The 18,940-nt window shown below is 37.5% G+C and overlaps 1 protein-coding gene across 11 annotated transcripts in view; it reads right to left on the bottom strand.

The window, feature by feature from the left end:
* Positions 1-2,423: 2,423 nt before the first annotated feature.
* Positions 2,424-18,940, bottom strand: part of RAP1GDS1 (Rap1 GTPase-GDP dissociation stimulator 1) — a 174,951-nt gene continuing 158,434 nt past the window's right edge. For all 11 annotated transcript variants that reach the window (XM_019025704.4, XM_019025707.4, XM_019025705.4 and 8 more), the window contains 3 exons: positions 11,940-12,066; positions 9,242-9,370; positions 2,424-4,289 (listed from right to left, as the gene is read on the bottom strand). In XM_019025704.4, coding sequence (XP_018881249.1) covers positions 4,162-4,289; positions 9,242-9,370; positions 11,940-12,066 — 384 coding nt within the window. In that variant the 3' untranslated portion in view covers positions 2,424-4,161. The remainder of the gene's footprint in view (positions 4,290-9,241; positions 9,371-11,939; positions 12,067-18,940) is intronic.

Here is an 18,940-nt window from a genome sequence, read left to right as displayed (position 1 = left end):
GCTGACCTTCTCTGGTCCTCCTGCTGGTGGACCAGAGAAGACCACCAGACCAAGAGAGCAAAGGTCAGAAGAACCGCAGGCAGCAGTACCTACCTGGCTTAAGTTTTGTTTGATAATTTGGTTCCAATATATAAAATGAATTGTCATCATATTAAGTTCCTGTCTAGTGTTATAAATAGGAGACAGATGTGTATTGTCCATTTTCAAAGTGTTAGGGAGAATCTCTGTGGCTACAGCTAAAAAGCTCAATTTCATTAAAAATTTTATTTTTATTTTGGGACAGACTCTCACTCTGTCATCCAGGTTGGAGTGCAGTGGCACGATCTCGGCTCACTGCAACCTCTGCTTTCCAGGTTCAAGGGATTCTCCTGTCCCAGTCTCCCAAGTAGCTGGGATTACAGGCGTGCACCCTGATGCCTGGTTAATTTTTGTATTTTTAGTGGAGACAGGGTTTCACCATGTTGACCAGGCTGGTCTTGAACTCTGACCTCAAATGACCTACACGCCTCAGCCTCCCAAAGTGTTGGGATTACAGGTGTGAGCCATTTTGTTTCTACATTACAAACTATTAATAGGCATACTGTCTGCTGTTTGGGGGTTGTTTTTTGAATCCTTTTAGTTGGGAATCCTGCAGCAGTGAGAGAGGAGTATATAGGTTAGGCCCTAAGATATCACAATTCCATCTCACCTTGTCTTGAACGTCTAAAAGTTTCAATTGTCATGAAAATCCTAAGGGAAGTAGGGATTATTAAACTTGTCATATTGAGAAATCAGGCCCAAAGAGTTTAAGTAACTTGGCTATGGTCACACAGCTAGTATGTAACAGACCCAGGATATGACTATAGATTAGACAGTATCCAAAGACCACACTCTTTGCACTATATCACCCTTTTAAAGTACGTAACACTTGAGTCAGACACACCTATAAAACATACACCTGTAATCCGAACACTTTGGGAGGCCGAGGCAGGTGGATCACTTGAGGTCAAGAGTTCAAGACCAGGCTGGTCAACATGGTAAAACCCTGTCTCCACTAAAAATACAAAAATTAACCAGGCGTCAGAGCGCATGCCTGTAATCCCAGCTACTTGGGAGGCTGGGACAAGAGAATCACTTGACCCTGGAAAGCGGAGGTTGCAGTGAGCAAGATCGTGCCACTGCACTCCAGCCTGGACGACAGAGTGAAGTTACATGGCATATTATTTATATGTATGTAGGCAAAGTTAGAGATCACACCTGTGAAAAAAGACCTCAGTTTTCCTGGCTACAGCTATAAAGATTCATCCCAAATATTATTACATGCTTTTTAATAGACACTTGTGTAATACAAATGTTATAGTGTCCTAATGTTAAGTGGCTTTTAAGTTTACTGATTCCAGTAACAGCTGGATACAAAGGGTAATGCTCACCTAAATGTCTTAATGTCTAGATATCCTCACCCAGTATGTTCAAGAGAATTAGATAATAAGCCTAATTATAACAAAGAGCATTTCTTTTTGAATGCTTCACATGTAGCATTTTTCAGAACACTTCAGACTAATGCTTGCATATGAGAATTGCATTCTATTCCATTCAAGAAATCATTTTAGATGAAAAAGTTTTCTTCTATGTCTCCATTCTTATCAGACAGTATGCTCAAAACATGTTTTTATCATGGAAAACACTGGGTTATGGGCTAGTGTTTGAGCACAATGAGGTTACAGTCTAGGTGGGTGGGCTGGCATGACTCCAAGTTGCTAATGGGGTTGGGGGGAAAGGGGTATATTCTAGTGCATTGCACTCAGGCATCTTCTTTGCTTGTATTCCTGCCCTTTTCATCTATGTTCTAGTACTGGCTCAAGATTGACAGTTAAAGCTTTGTTGTGCTGTTCTTCCCTCCTGTTGCCTCCCTTAGAATGTACTCTTAGTGGGTAGCAAACTAACTTAATAGTGGCCTCTAGGACTAAGATTTAGTAGCAGGAGATAAGGGAGAGTACAGTCTATAGACTCTCCCATCCACTGCAATGGCACATCAGTGTACCATCTAATTTGGTAGCCCCTGCGATAAGGGCACAGCCTTCTGGTCTTTCCGTACAATGATGAGTACTTTGAATTGCACTTTATTTTGCTGGAGATGGGAGTTCCTAGCATATTAGCAAATTGATGGCTGGCAGCTGGCCTAGATGGTAACTTCCCTCACATTTACGATTTTAGGATGCTTTTGTTAAAATTTTTTCGCTAAAGTCAGACAAACTATCAAATCTCAAACTTTCTATCAGTCAGTCAGTCTATCTTTTGGGAATTAGTTCAGGCAGTCTGGAAACTTCATGGATGCAGGATTCATTCATTCCGTCAACAAATATTTGTTGAACATCAATAGCAAGCCCTATTCTAGGAGCTGGAAATATAGACAAAATATACAAACAAACCAAATGATGCCATTATAGCTTCATATACTATTTATTAAGTTATTAATATGAACAGATATGCAACATTACAGATGTCTTTCAAAGCCTGTAATAAAATATAGTCCACTATCCAGCCCAGGAGAAAGACAACAAACAGTATCATTCTTATAGTAAGTGTAGCATACGTACTCACAATAGTCCCTTATTTGGACATCACAGGGAACAATCAGTCAAGATTCTTTACCTCCACTAGAATTTAACTTTCTTGGATTATAGCTGTTTTAGAGTCAAAAGTCCAACTTAGATTACCCATAGAGATGTGTAGCATCACATGTTGGAGAGGAAGGAGCTACTGTCACCTCCGTGGCAGCCCTTTCTACTGTCTTGCAGTCCTATATCGAAGCCCATCTTGCCTTTTAGGCCAGTAGTGGTCAAATTTGGGTATGGGGAGAAGGCAGGTGGGTCACAGGGAGGTTTTGATTAATTTACAAAGATTGTGTTTCAAAGCTCTGAAAACCCATTTGGTGGTGGCAGTGGCAGTGAAGAGTACAATATATTTCGCCAAGGGGGTCTTCTCATCTCTTGAGTCTTGGCTTTCTCATATCCATTAAAATTGCTGCAGTTCTCAGTGGGAAAGTGGAGGTGGCAAACTCTAACAGCGATTGGTATGGGGCCATCTGCAGAATGAACTGGACTGGCTACTATGGCTTTTATAACCTGCTTTCCTTTCTTTAGTCTAGACAAGCTTATTTCTTCATCTTTCCACCTACGTCCTGCTAGTTCTAACATAAGATTTAAAAGGACTATGGAAGATAAAACTTCTCACTTTCTAGCTGAATGATGAAAAATGGCAAAAAAAAAAAAAGAAAAAAAAATTCCATTCTTCAATGAACTATACTTGATTTCCTCAGTTGAAAACAAACAAGCGCCAAATGACTTTTAAAGACAAGTGCTGGATAATGCTGATTAACTGGTAGAAGTAGTTCCTGAGTGAAACAGCATATGTATCAGAATCTAAAATATAGGCAAAACCCGAAATGCTCTGTAATAGGGATTGTAATAGTGAATTCTTCAACCCCTTAGTTTCACACTGAAAACTACAAATGGTTTTCAATATCAGGCTATTGATAATAGTCAATTAAATATGGAATCAGAAACCTCAGAAAGTCTTGCCAAGTTTGTGGCAGTTTCAATAGTCTAAAAAGGAAAAAGGAGAAACCATAGGTTAAAGAGTAAGAGCATTGGAATTTTATTTAACTCTAGGTACCATGGGTTTGACATTAGTAGGAAAGACTAATGAATAAGCAGCCATACAACTTTTTTGGTCACTGTGCTTCCCAAGCACCAAAAAATGGAGCTATTTTTCCAGTTCAGTTTCATCTTTAATAAGCTAGACAGATCCTGCTGCATTCTTTGTTTCTAGTTTACCAGTACATCATTATGTAGTTTACTGCATGTGTGGAGCAAGTCATTATGTAGTACCAAGTTTACATCATCATAGGACTACAACATGCACATTCTACTTAATGTAGCTCAAGCAACAGGAATACAAGAGAACGGTTATGGGTGGAGACTTGCCTTTGACAAAGTCATGATCACACTAACTATAGGTTTAGAAATCTTATTAGGGAGGTACCTACAGCGGTTCTTCAGTTGGTATTAGAACATCACATGCATGCACAAGTGGTATGGTAGAGAATGAAGCGGAAGAAGCCGCTGGATGGAGGACAGAGGGGAAATTAGAGATGGGATGATGCCGTGTATCGGGCAGTTCTCAGCTTTCCACAGTAAGTCTCTGCTCTGTGAGAGAGGCCTGCTGGGCAACACTTTTGTTCTCATGACTGCGAAGTTTGGATACGACATCTAGAAAAGCCAAATCCTGTACTTCCTTGTGTAGACATTCTGGAAGACAAAAAAATAACAGATATGATTCTGTTAGGCTGTTCTAATATTATTATACAGTCTATCCAAAACATATACCAAAATGTTTATTTTGACAAGACTAAGCTATAAAACTAGAAACAATTCTGGAAAAAGACATAGCAGTAGCCTAGCAATGTCTTTCTTAGAAATGTATTATAATTTTAAAAAATCATAAAAACTTTACTTTTTTTTAAATTAAAGGAAAAAATTTTAAAAATGGGGACTTGCTCTGCTGCCCAGGTTTGAGTACAGTAGTGGCATGGTCACAGCTTACTGCAGCCTCAAACTCCTAGCCTCAAGGGATTCATCCAGCTCAGTCTCCCAAGTAGCTGGGATGACAGTCATGAGCCACTGCACAGCTACTTGCCCAATTTTTAAAAAGAAAAACGAGATGTCAAGTTCTACAGTGTAAGATTAATTACAATAATGAGTTATAATTAAACACAGCTCACTGTATGATCTCAAGGTTTGGTTACATACAACCCTATCACCAGCTCAAATACGAAAAAGCTTAGGATATGTTTCAAATTAATTTTGTGGCAAAAGAAAAGTTTATACTTCATATCCTTTAACAAATTTCTGTGACACTGGACTCCCTTTTAGATTTTTTGTCCTCTTCTTTCTGACTTGCTTTCTCTATTTAACTTTAATTACAAGAAAATATAGGATTCCTGTTAGGACTCTGAGAACTGTTATATGGGAAGAGTGAAGTCTAATAAGCTTAATGTAATCAGTACTACTGAAACTGATGTGTTTATTTTGATATGACTGACATAAACCAATGAACCAGTGTTTTTAGTAGTAATAGAAAAATCCATCCTAAAATTCATATGGAATCTCAAGGGACCCTAAATCTCCAAAACAATCTTGAAAATGAACAAAGCCGGAGTTCTCATACTAACTGATATCAAAACTTACTATAAAGCTACAATAATCAAAATAGTGGGGTACTGGTACAAAATCCTACAACTTGGGCCAGGCGTGGTGGCTCACGCCTGTTATCCCAGCACTTTGGGAGGCCAAGGTGGGTGGATCACCTGAGGTCGGGAGTTTAAGACCAGCCTGACCAACATGGAGAAACCCCATCTCTACTAAAAATACAAAATTAGCTGGGCGTGGTGGTGCATGCCTGTAATCCCAGCTACTCAGGAGGCTGAGGCAGGAGAATCGCTTGAACCTGGGAGGTGGAGGTTACGGTGAGCCGAGATCGCACCATTGCACTGCAGCCTGGCAACAAGCGCGAAACTCCGTCTCAAAAAAAACAAAACTCTTACAATTCAACAACAACAACAACAACAACAACAAAACTGTTCAATCCTAAAAATGGGGAAATACTTGAATAGACATTTCTCCAAAGAAGATATACAAATGGCCCACAAACACATAAAACGATTCCCATCAGTAATCATTAGGGAAACGCAAATAAAAACCACCACGGTAAGATGCCACCTCACACTCATTAGTTTGGCCATTACTAAAACACAGCAAATATTGGTGAGGATGTTGAGAAATGATAATCCATGTGTACTGCTGGTAGAAATGTACAATGGTCCAGCCACTGTGAAAAAGAGTACGACAGTAATTAGTAAAAACAGTATTTAATAAAAAAATTAAACACTGAATGACCATATGATCTAGTAATTCCACTTCTGAGTATATATCAAAAATAATTAAAAGCAGAGGCTCAGAGATATTTGCATACCAATGTTCACAGCAGCATTATTCACAAAAGCCAAAAGGTGGAAATGGCCCAAATGTCCATAGATTGATGAATGGATAAACAAAATGTGATATATACATATGATGGGAAATTATTCAGCTTTAAAAGGAAATGAAATTCTGACATGCCTACAATGCAGATAAGCCTTAAAGACCTAAGTAAAATAAGCTAGACAAAAAAGGACAGGAGTTTCTTATTCCACATATATGTGGTGCCTAGAGTTGTCAAATGATGGAGACACAAAATAAATGGTGATTGCCAGAGGCTGTGGGGAGGGGTAAATGGGGAGTTATTGGTTAATGAGTACACAGTTTCAGTTTGGGAAAATGAAGGTGGTTCTGGAGATGGATGCTGGTGATGACTGCACAGCAATGTGAATGTCCTTAATGCCATTAAACTGTATACTTAAAAATGGTTAAAACAGTAAATTTTATGTTTTGTATGTTTTACCACAATTCTAAAAATGCCTAAACAAATGGAAGAGACTCAAAGTCTCTGCAAGGAAATAAAAGATACAAAGAAGAAGCAAATGGAAATTTTTAACTAAAATATATAACTGAAATAAAAATAGGTTCAACATCAGAATAGAGGGGACAAGGGAAATAATCAGAGAAATTCCAAGATAAAACAATAGAAATTACTCAGTCTGTACAACAGAAAGAAAATAATCTGTGGGTAAAAAAGAACAAAACCTCAGGGACCTACAAGACTATAATTAAAGATCTCACATTAGTGTCATCAAAGGTCTGGAAAGAGTGGATAGAATGGGGCTGAAAAGTACCTGAAGAAGTAACAGTCAAAACTTCTCAAATTTAGCAAAAGACATAAACCTATCAATTCAAGAAGCTGAGCAAACTCAAAACAGGATAAACCCAAAGAAATCCATGCCAAGACACATCATAGTTAAACTTCTGAATACTAAATGCAAAGAAAGTCTTGAGAGACAAAAATGACACCTTACCTACAGGGGAATAAAACACATAAGAACACAATGGATTTCTCATCAGAAACCAGGGAGGCTAGAAAAAAGTGGCACAATAGTTTTCAAGTAAAGAAAGAAAAGAACTGTGAACCCAGAATCCTATACCCATTTTCTGTCATTTGACAATGTCATTTCCCTTTCATTATGAATGAAAAAAATTTTTTTTTGGCTAAAAATCTGTTGCTAGCAGTAGGGCTAAAGGAAGTTCTCTAAACAGAAAGGGAATGATTATAACAAAAATAAGAAATCTAAAAATGTGCGTAAATACGATAGACTTCCCTTCTCTTTCAAAGAGTTTTCTGAAATATGTTTGGTGGTTGAAAGAAAAGTTGTAACACTGTCTAATGTGATTCTAAATATATGTAGAAGAAATATTTAAGAATGATATACGTGAGAGGCTGGGCGTGGTGGCTCACACCTGTAATCCCAGCACTTTGGGAGGCCAAGGCGGGTGGATCACCCTGACGGGTGGTCAGGAGTTCAATACCAGCCTGGGCAACATAGTGAAACCCCGCCTCTACTAAAAATACAAAAATTAGCCAGGTGTGATGTGGCAGGCATCTGTAATCCCAGCTACTCGGGAGGCTGAGGCATGAGAATCACTTGAACCCCGGAGGAAGAAGTTGCAGTGTGCCAAAATCACGCCACTGCACTCCAGCCTGGGTGACAGAGCAAGACTCTGTCTCAAAAAAAAAAAAAAAAAAAAAAAATATATATATATATATATATATATATATGGAAGAATAAATGTAAATGATTAAAAAATGTTTAACCCATAGGAAGTCAGAAATAAAGAAGAAATGGGACAAACAGAAAACAAAAATAAGATTGCAGACTTAAGCCATATCAGTCATCCGTTAAATGTAAATGGTCTAAATACACAAAAGGGACTGGTAGAGTAGATTAGAAAATGACAACTTTGCGCTGTATACAGGAAACTCACTTCAAATACAGCAGATTGAAACTAAAAGAGTGAGAAAAGATCATGTGAATGTTATTCAAAAGAAAGTAGGATGGCTTCTTGTAGTGGCACATGAAAGAAAATAAAATAGTAATAATAAAAAAGCAGAAGTAGCTATGTTAAAGTCAGATAAAGTTGACGAGAGCAAAGAAAAATACCAGAGAGAGGTACATTATATAATGATAAAAGGGTCAATCCCTCAAGAAAGCACAGCAATCCTAAAGGTGTAGGTACCTAACAACAGAGCTGAAAATTATGTTAAGCAAAAATTGACAGAACTGAAAGGAGAAATAGGTAAATCTACAGTTATAGTGGGAGACTTCAACACCCTTCCTCTCGACAATTGACAGAACAATTAACTGCAAAACCAGCAAGAATAAAGGAAACTTGACACTAGTACCAACAGAATCAAATTCACATTTATACAACAGTACCCAATAACTGCACAATACACACTCTTTTCAAGTGTCCACAGAACATATACCAAGATATGCCAATGTCCATAGAAGATATACCAATGATTTGTTGAAAAAAATTTTCTTTTTTTTTTTTTTGAGACAGAGTCTTGTTCTGTTGCCTAGGCTGGAAGTACAGTGGCACAATCTCTCGGCTACAACCTCTGCCTTCCAGGTTCAAGCGATTGTCTTGCCTCAGCCTTCTGAGTAGCTGGGACTACAAGCATGTGCCACCACTCCCGGCTAATTTTTGTGTTTTTAGTAGAGACAGGGTTTCACCATGTTCGCCAGGCTGGTCTCGAACTCGTGGCCTCAAGTGATCTGCCACCTCAGCCTCCCAAAGTGCTGGGAGTACAGGCATGAGCCACCGTGCCTGGCCTCCTAAACAAATTCCTTAGTTAATATCATGGCATACAAAATCAGAACCTGTGCCTGCTATAAAATAAAATTTTAGGGTTCATGAGACTGATTTTGCAATACTGAATGTTGTCTAGATTCGCTATATGATACTTTCTATTGTAGTGAGAATCTTTTGGGAATGTCTTCAGTGAAAAGTAATTCTATCTATTATACAGTTGGATGGCTAGAAAATACCAATGTAGTGTATATTTCAAGACAGCTAGAAGAGAAGATTTTCAATGTTATCACCATGAAGAAATGAGTGTTTACAGTAATAGGGGAAAAAAGTTATAACCTCCATAAACTAATTTCTAATGGCTTTAAAACCCAAAGCCATCATTTACTATTACTCTATATTTAATATTTAATGTGAACCATATGTTTATGGACATCAAATGATAGAAGAATACTTACCAGATCCCATAAGAGCACATATCAGGACCATGGAATTATATTTGATTTCAGGAGCACTTCTCTCATCTGCTAGCAGTCTATGTAAAATCTGTACAAGTTTAGCACTTTCTAGATCTTTCTCAGCAGTGCCTACAAAATAAAACAAAGTATATCTACTGTGTACGAACCCAGTACCCTCAGGATAAACACTGCTTCATTTTGAAGAAATTGACCATATGAAACCTTCTAAATGGAACTGATAAATAATAATGACCTAGAAAAATAATATTAAATTCAGACCACGTGAAAAGAGTAAATAGAATTAGATTTTAGTAGACACTTCAGGTGTTTAAGCTTACTATTTAATACTAACACGTTTCTTTTAATATGAGACAAACTTTTTATTATGGAAAATGTTAAACATATGCAAAATCAGAAAAGATGGTATAATATACCTTATGCACTTATCACCTTAAAGAATTATGGCCGATCTCTCTCATTCACCTGCTCTCATCCATCTCAAATTATTTTGGAGCAAATCCTATAAATCACATAATTTCCTCCACAAATAAAAGATAAGGACTCAATGGAATTTCAATAAAAATCCTAGCAAGATTTTCTGTAGAAAATAGACAAGCTTATACTAAAACTTATATGGAAAGCCACAGGCCCTAAAATAGCTAAAACCATCTTGATAAAGAAGAATAAAGTGTGAAGAATTCCTCCATCCAGTATTAAGGCTTACTCTATAGCTACAGTAATCAAGATAGCATATTATTGGTGGCAACATAGGCACTTATGTCAAAGGCACTGAATGGAAGACCCAGAAATAGACTCACACATATATGCTCAACTGACTTTTGACAATGGTACAAAATCAGTTCAGTGGAGGAAAGACAGCTTTTCAACAAAAGGTGCTAGTACAATTAGACATCCATGGGACAAAGAAAATGAACCCTAACCTAAACCTCGTACCTTATACCGATATTAACTCAAAATGGATTACAGACTTATATGTAAAATATAGAACTACAAAATTTTTAGAATATATAAAGAACTCTCAAAACTCAACAGTCAAAAAAAAATGGTTAAAAGACAAAAATCAGCATTTCACCAAAGAATATACAGTTGACCCTTGAACAACATAAGTTTGAACTGTGTGGGTCCACTTATACCTGGATTTTCTTCTCTTCTGCCATCCCTGAGAGAGCAAGCCTAAGCCCCTTCTGTTCTTCCCCTTCCTCAGCCTACTCAATGTGAAGACAAGGATTCAAGACCTTCTTGATAATCCACTTCTACCTAATAAATAGTAAATATATTTTCTCTTCCCTACAATTTTCTTAACATTTTCTTTTCTCTGGCTTTATTATAAGAATATAGTATATAATTCATATACAAAATATATGTTCACTGACTGTTATTGGTAAGGCTTCCAGTCAACAATAGACCATTCAAGGAGACAGATATCCTATACACCTTGACTTGATCATTACACACTATGCACATAAAAAAATACTCACATGAGTGTTTCCTCTTCCTGGAATTGGGGTTGGAGGGTCCATTCGCCCCAGTGTGAGAATTATGGATATAAGTTGTCAGTGGGAATTAAGAGGCTATCAGTTAACAGTATTTACCCAAATGGCTTTGAATTGGATAGGACATCCCTACTAAGTGTAAAGTCCTCCTTTGTGTAAAGCAGTCTTAGGCCTTAACCACAGGCCACGTGACCCTATTACACCATCCCTGGCTGACTGTCTTGGGTTGGCTCCTAAGCCATCCAGCTTATGCTATTCATAAACTAGATGCCTATGGATTAGCTTCTCGTGATGAATTCTGCCCATCAGAAATGCTATATTAGGGCCGGGCATGGTGGATCACGCCTGTAATCCCAGCACTTTGGGAGGGCTGAGGTGGGTGGATCACCTGAGGTCAGGAGTTCAAGACCAGCCTGACCAACATGGTGAAACCCTGTCTCTACAAAACATACAAAAATTAGTCAGGCACAGTGGCATGCACCTGTAATCCCAGCTACTCAGGAGGCTGAGGCACGAGAATTGCTTGAACCCAGGACGTGGACGTTGCAGTGAGCTGAGATTGCGCCACTGCACTCCAGCCTCCTGGGTGACAAAGCAAGACTGTTTCAAAAAAAAAAAAAAAAAAAAGCTATGTTAAACTGAAACTAATGAAATTATTTAGCCTATTTAGCCTCTGCTTTGGGGGAGTTCTGAATGCAAAACACACAGAAGGGTAACACAGAAGACAAGACATTAGAGTAAGGCAATAGAAGTCACGGTGATGGAGAAGGAGAACAGCAAGAAAGAATCGGTAGTAGAGAGAACCAGCAGAGATGGAAGAGAAAGTATGGGTCACTGGGAGAGTAGCAGACTCTTCATATGCTGTCATATTCTAAATATTGTTTGGTTTCTCTGTGAAGCCTGCTGAAAATGTTTTCTCTATTCTCTAAGTGGCAGTAACTTGAGACATTATTTAAAAGTTAAACTTACCTTAATGCATTGCCCTAAAAATGTTACCAAAAACACAGCCAAAGGGGACAGCTGTAACAATCTATATAGAATGATTTTCCATAGATTCAGAGAACAGTACAGACACTAGCAAAATGCTTCCAGTCAAGGTTCTGTCTGACTTCAACTCCACTTCTATACTTCCTTTCATCCAAGATAAAAATAGAAGAAAATAAGTTTGTCACTGGGGTACTTACCCAATTCTAAAGCTGCTATTAATGCCAAAGCAACAAGAGCTTCATTCTGCATTATTACATGTTCACTAGTTGCCATGGTAACTAGATGCTTGATGCCACCACTCTGCACAATGGTTTTAATTACATCCTACAATAAATAAATATCAGAGAATTATAAACTTTAATTTTAAACATAAGGAACATGCATTAAAATCAGTCAACTCATTGTTGAGTGGTTTTGCGACAGTGTCCTGTATGAATCATTTGATTTAATCATAGTTTTTTTCTCCACAGAAGAAAAGGAAAAAGCTTTTAGCTTTAAATACATTCATCAAAAGATGACAACTTAAATTGCCTAAGTAGAAAAGACCACTGCAGTTCATATTAAAAAACAGAAGGCTTAGAAGCTACCAAAGCCAAAGAAGTAAAAATGCCACTGCCTTAAATGTTGACCTACCTTAGGATTGACAAACAAGAATAAAACTTGGAATTTAAAAAAGTTCTCAGCTGGGCACGGTGGCTCAGGACGTAATCCCAGTGCTCTGACAGGCCAAAACAGGAGGATCGCTTGAGACCAGCCTGGCAACATAGCGAGACCCCATCTCTACAAATAATAAAAAAATTAGCCAGTCATGGTGGCACACATCTGCAGTCCCAGCTACTCAGGGTGCTGAGGTGGGAGACTGCTTGAGCCAGGGAGCTCAAGGCTGCAGTGAACTATGATCACACCACTGCACTCCAGCCTGGGTGACAGAGTGAGAACCTACCTCTTAAAAAAAAAAAGTTACTTTTAAATTTTCATGATAGTGCCAGGTTGTTGTTCTGCAGATGTTCCAGGTAAAGCTTTTATAAAAAAATTTTAAGTACTTTTTACCCCTTGATTTAATCTTACAAATATGAAAACTGAATTACATGCAAAAAGACTGAGCAGAACTTAAAATTCTCCATCTGCCCTCATTTCTCATGGTGCTTAGAGCTCTGTCTTCTCTCCATGGCAGAGGAGACATCAAGCTCCGGATTCAATAAATCCCACTGACTGAGCAAATTACTGAACCTCTCTTACCTCAGTACTATCTCCATGTCACTGGAATGATGTAAGTATATATCTCATAGGTTTTTGTTATTACAAAGTTATTACACAGAAAACATATAAGACCATCTGGCAAAAGTTAGATGAAAAAAAAAATGTTCACCTTTATTTCTAGTACTCATTTTGGTCTTCATTCCACCAAGGGTTCCGTTGTCTTAGAACTCTTGAACTAAATCTGATTTAGTAGGAGGTCTCAATAATAAAATATTTTAAAAATAATTTTCTCTATTTTCACTATTTTTAATAATTTGAAGGTCTGGACATTTTAAAAAGCCTGAGTCAGCTTCAAAATTAATTGTAGTTGGAAATATTTTCCAAATTTGCTAAAATATTTTTAAAGGGTTTGCTTTATGCTTCCATTTCATAAAAATTTTTTGAGAAAACTATTTTTAGAAAGTATCTTTGCTTTGAGCCCAAACTTGTTTAGTGATCAAACATGCTAAATAGAGTCCAAGAACTAAGTTTTTATGGTAGCTGTGTTCTGGCATCTAATACATTTTTCCCCATCAATCTGTTTTAGAAAGCTTTTTCTAACCTCCCCAATTTACTGTTTACTCAGCAACAGTTTATTTGAAACAGATACAGAATTCTTAGTAAAAAATTTTATAAAAATCACAAAAGAGCTTGAGTAAAGAAGACCATAAGAGATGAAGAGATACATATGCAATCATTCAGGGAAGATGCTTGAACTGTCATTTTGTCCTCTATGTTTCTAATCACACTTAAAAGACCAGTGTGGTAGAAGGAAGAGTAGGGAATGAACTAAGGAAATGTGTACATCAGAAATGAACAGTGTCCTCTCTTTGGCCAGGTATACTTTCATCTCACTTTTCCGGAACAGATACCTGAGTCCTTTTTAAAATTTCTGCCCTCCGAGGAACATCACACACTGGGGCCTGTCGTGGGGTGGGGGGAGCGGGGAGGGATAGCATTAGGAGAAATACCTAATGTAAATGACGAGTTAATGGGTGCAGCACACCAACACGGCACATGTATACCTATGTAACAAATCTGCACGTTGTGCACATGTACCCTAGAAGTTAAAGTATAATTAAAAAAAAAATTTCTGCCCTCTCACCAACTACTTCAACAAATGTTTATTGAATAGCTATTCTATGAAATCATTTTGCCTTATAGAATATGGGATTAAAAAATAGATAAAACATTGTATTCGTCACATGTGACAGAATAATATTGACGGCAACCCTTTATGGAGCAATAACTACAAGCTGGACATTGTACTGAGTAGCTTATAGATATTAGCAAATTTTTATCCTGCAGAAAATCTCATTAGCTAGATATCATCTCCTGTTCATATAGATCAAGGAACTGAAGCTCAGATGAAGTCATTTGCCCAAGTTCAGACAATAAATAAGTGGTAAAGCCAAGGCTAAAACCTAGGCAGTTTGGCTGATTAGTGGGTCTTTGTTCTTAAAAATTCTGGAGATGCTTTATGCAGTCTGAAACATGTTTTATTTCATAGTTCTATTCTTATAGAAAGCTAAATTTTGGTATATATAAAACCAAGGCAAATTATCCATGCTAACAATTTCATCTATTTAGCATTTAGTCAATTTGCCCTTGATTAGTGAAATCAACCCAGGTTAAGACTGTTGAAAACTGTATCATGTTGATCACAACGGAATATTTTCAGATAGGCTTTGATTCGAGGTAATTTTATAAGATTGCTGGCTTGTATAGCCATTGAGTTGGTGAGCCACTTAACAAAAATTTTCTTTTCCAAGATTGTATCATCAAAGCCTTTTCAGTACGGGATTTAAATAAATGTTTGTTGGATGAATGAGCAAATGACTAAATACATTTGTTTAAACAAGTTTTTAGCCTGGTAACTGATAAAGAATTCTCTACTCTTAAAGGTTAAAGAAAAGTGCTGGCTTTGATAGCAGGGAGTTTTTATATTCCTGGTATAAAGGCAACCTATATTTCTCTTTACATTTTTGATGTCTATAATTGGAAGATCCAGCTAGTTGGTCAGCAGTCCTAGACTAGGGCACTCTTTCAAAGAAAGGTGTGACTTTACCTAAGAGCATCAGCACAGGAATACACTGCAAAAGTGCTGAGATGACTAAGCAGCATGAAACCTTGTGAGTCAGTGCAAACTTTTGAAGGGTTGAACTCCAAGACGGAATTCAGGGTGGGGTATGATCTTCAAAGTTTAAGAACAACACAAGGAGAGAGCTATGATTCACACAGCTGGCTAAGGATCTACAGGAATGTAATACATTTGAACCTGGTGTTTAATTATTTTAAAAACTTATTCTAGAACAGCATTTTTCCAAAGTACGTCCAGTGTAATAACAGATGCCACCTGCAGAAAGGATCCATGGTCAAACAGTTTGGGAATCAGTGGATTCAAATAAAATTAAAGAGGTTTCTTTAGTATTAATGTGTGCTGTGAATCTCAAAGGCAAAGAAAAAAATAATTACTATTTCCATAACTAATCTACCTATGCAACTCTTTCTTTGTAGAAGATTTCTTGGGATTATAATTTGATGAAACAAACTTGAACTGCTGCTCAAAAGCAGTCATGTCTACTGTAACACTGCTTAAGTTAGAAAATAACAGCTCTGACATAGAACTCATGCAATTAACACACTTTATAGTTCTGCTCATTAAAGTGTGAGAATCAAGGCTCCTTGGCTGCTTAGCAGCAGTATACTCTCAATGGTAGGAAAGATATGTAAAGGTATTGAATTGTAATCCTAAAGTTGTAATATGTAACTATAAAGTTACAATCCTATATAATTTCAAGTTGTTTTCTGCCACACACACCCCCATCCACCTTTTCCTAAAAGGGTACCATGTCACAGTTCTCATCATTCAAAGAACCTCCGTGGTGATGGGTATTTGAACTCTTCTTTTCGGGGATGGGCGAGAAGTGGGAGGTTAGATGAGGGAAAGGGGGATCTATGAAAAAAATTCACAGAAAAGCCTCAAAATCCTTAAATTTATTAAATATTATAGCATTTAAGTAGTTCTGGCTCCTAAATTCAGATGTTTCTAAGAAGCTGGGATGTATCTTCCTGTGGACATATTTTTGTGTCCATGAATGGTTTGGTTATGTAATTCTGTTAGTTGATGCTGAAGATACTAGATTAATCAAGGTTTCCACGAGCCTTACTACTACATGTAACAGGAATTTATCTAAGAGTTCCAAATTCAGATGCCAGGATCATGTCTGTAAATTAGTTAATACAATTATGGTTTGCCAAAACTCTAAACCAAGCATGTCCAACCTGCAGCCCAGGATGATTTTGAATGTGGCCCAACACAAATTCGTAGCTTTCTTAAAACATTATGAAATTATTTTGTGATTTAAAAAAAAATATTTCCATAGGTTATTGGGGAACAGGTGGTGTTTGGTTACATAAGTAAGTTCTTTAGTGGTGATTTGTGAGATTTTGGTGGACCCATCACCCAAGCAGTATACACTGCACCATATTTGTAGTCTTTTATCCCTCACCCCCTTCCCACCCTTTACCCCTAAGTCCCCAAAGTCCGTTGTGTCATTCTTATGTCTTTGCATCCTGATAGCTTAGCTCCTACTTATAAGAACATATGATGTTTGGGTTTCCAGCCCTGAGTTAGAATAATAGTCTCCAATCTCATCCAGGTTGCTGCGAATGCCATTAATTCATTCCTTTTTATGGCTGAGTAGCATTCCATCATATATATATATACACACATCATAGTTTCTTTTTTTTTTTTTTTTTTTTTGAGACACAGTCTCGCACTGTTACCCAGGCTGGAGTGCAGTGGTGCCATCTCGGCTCACTGCAAGCTCCACCTCCCAGGTTCACGCCATCCTCCTGCCTAAGCCTCCAGCGTAGCTGGGTCTACAGGCGCCCGCCACCATGCCTGACTAATTTTTTGTATTTTTAGTAGAGACGAGGTTTCACCATGTTAGCCAGGATGGTCTTGATCTCCTGACTTCGTGATCTGCCCACTTCGTCCTCCCATAGTGTTGGGATTACAGGCGTGAGCCACCATGCCTGGCCTCATAGTTTCTTTACTCACTCGTTGACTGATGGGCATTGGGTTGGTTCCACATTTTTGCAATTGTGAATTGTGCTGCTATAAACGTGTGCAAGTATATTTTTTGTATAATGACTTCTTTTCTACTGGGCAGATATCCAGTAGTAGGACTGCTGGATCAAATGGTAAATCTACTTTTAGTTCTTCAAGGAATCTCCACACTGTTTTCCATAGTGGTTGTATTAGTTTACATTCCCACCAGCAGTGCAGAAGTGTTCCCTATTCACTGCATCCACGCCAACATCTATTATTTTTTTATTTGATTATGGACATTCTTGCATGGGTAAGGTGTTATGGCATTGTGGTTTTGATGTGCATTTCCCTGATCATGAGTGATGCTGAGCATTTTTTCAAAAGTTGGCCATTTGTATATCTTCATTTGAGAACTGTCTATTCATGTGCTTAGCCTACTTTCTGATGGGATTATTAGTTTTTTTCTTGCTAATTTGTTTGAGTTTATTGTAGATTCTGGATATTAGTCCTCTGTCAGACGTATAGATTGTGAAGATTTTCTTCCACTCTGTGGGTTGTCTGTTTACTCTGCCGACTGTTCCTTTTGCCATGCAAAAGCTCTTTAGTTTAATTAAGTCCCAGCTATTTACCTTTGTTTTTATTGCATTTGCTTTGGGTTCTTGATCATGAAATCCTTGCCTAAGCAAACATCTAGAAGGGGCTTTATCTGATATTATCTTCTAGAATTTTTAGTTTCAGGTCTTAGATTTAAGTCCTTGATCCATCTCAAGTTGATTTTTTTTTTTGTATTAAGTCAGAAATGAGGCAACAGTTTTCTTCTTCCATGCCAATAATCGCAGCACCATTTGTTGAATACGGTGCCCTTTCCCCATTTTGTTTTTGTTTGCTTTGTCAAAGATCAGTTGGCTGTAAGTATTTGGGTTTATTACTCGGTTCTCTATTCTGTTCAATTGGTCTATGTGCCTGTTTTTGTACCACTACCATGTTGTTTTGATGACTGTGGCCTTATAGTATAGTTTGAAATCAGGTAATGTGATGCCTCCAGATTTGTTTTGTTTAGTCTTGCCTTGGCTATGCGGGCTGTTTCTTGGTTCCATATGAATTTTAGAATTGTTTTTTCTAGTTCTGTGAAGAATGATGGTGGTATTTTAATGGGAACTACATTGAATTTGTAGATTGCTTTTGGCAGTATGGTCATTTTCACAATATTGATTCTACCCATCGGTGAGCATTGGATGTGTTTTCATTTGTGTCATCTATGATTTTCTTTAGCAGTGTTTTGTAGTTTTCCTTGTAAAACTACATCTCCATGGTTAGGAATATTCCTAAGTATTTTATTTTATTTTGTTTTTTTGCATCTATTGTAAAAGGGTTGAGTTCTTGATTGGATTCTCAGCTTAGTTGCTCTTGGTGATAGGAGAGCTAATTTGTGTACATTAATTTTGTATCTGGAAACTTTGCTGAATTCTTTTATCAGTTCTAGGAGCTTTTTGGAGGAGTCTTTAGGGTTTTCTAGGTATACAGTCATATCATCAGCAAATAGCAACAGTTTAACTTCCTCTTTACCAATGTGGATGACCTTTATTTCTTTCTCTTGTCTGATTGCTCTGGCTAGGACTTCCAGTCCTGTTGAACAGAAGTGGTGAGAGTGGGCATCCTTATCTTGTTCCAGTTCTCAGAGGGAATGCTTTCAACTTTTTCCCATTCAGTATTATGTTGGATATGAGTTTGTCATAGACGGCTTTTATTATATTGAGGTATGTCGCTGGTATGTTAATTTTGCTGAGTTTTAATTATAAAGAGATGCTGGACTTTGTGGAATGCTTTTTCTGCATCTATTGAGATGATCATGTGATTTCTGTTTTAATTCTGTTTATGTGGTGTGTCACATTTATTGACTTG

The sequence above is a fragment of the Gorilla gorilla genome, chromosome 3, assembly GCF_029281585.2.
Source record: "Gorilla gorilla gorilla isolate KB3781 chromosome 3, NHGRI_mGorGor1-v2.1_pri, whole genome shotgun sequence".
In the NCBI taxonomy this organism is placed as follows: Eukaryota; Metazoa; Chordata; class Mammalia; order Primates; family Hominidae; genus Gorilla; species Gorilla gorilla.
This window is presented reverse-complemented; position numbering and strand designations above follow the sequence as displayed.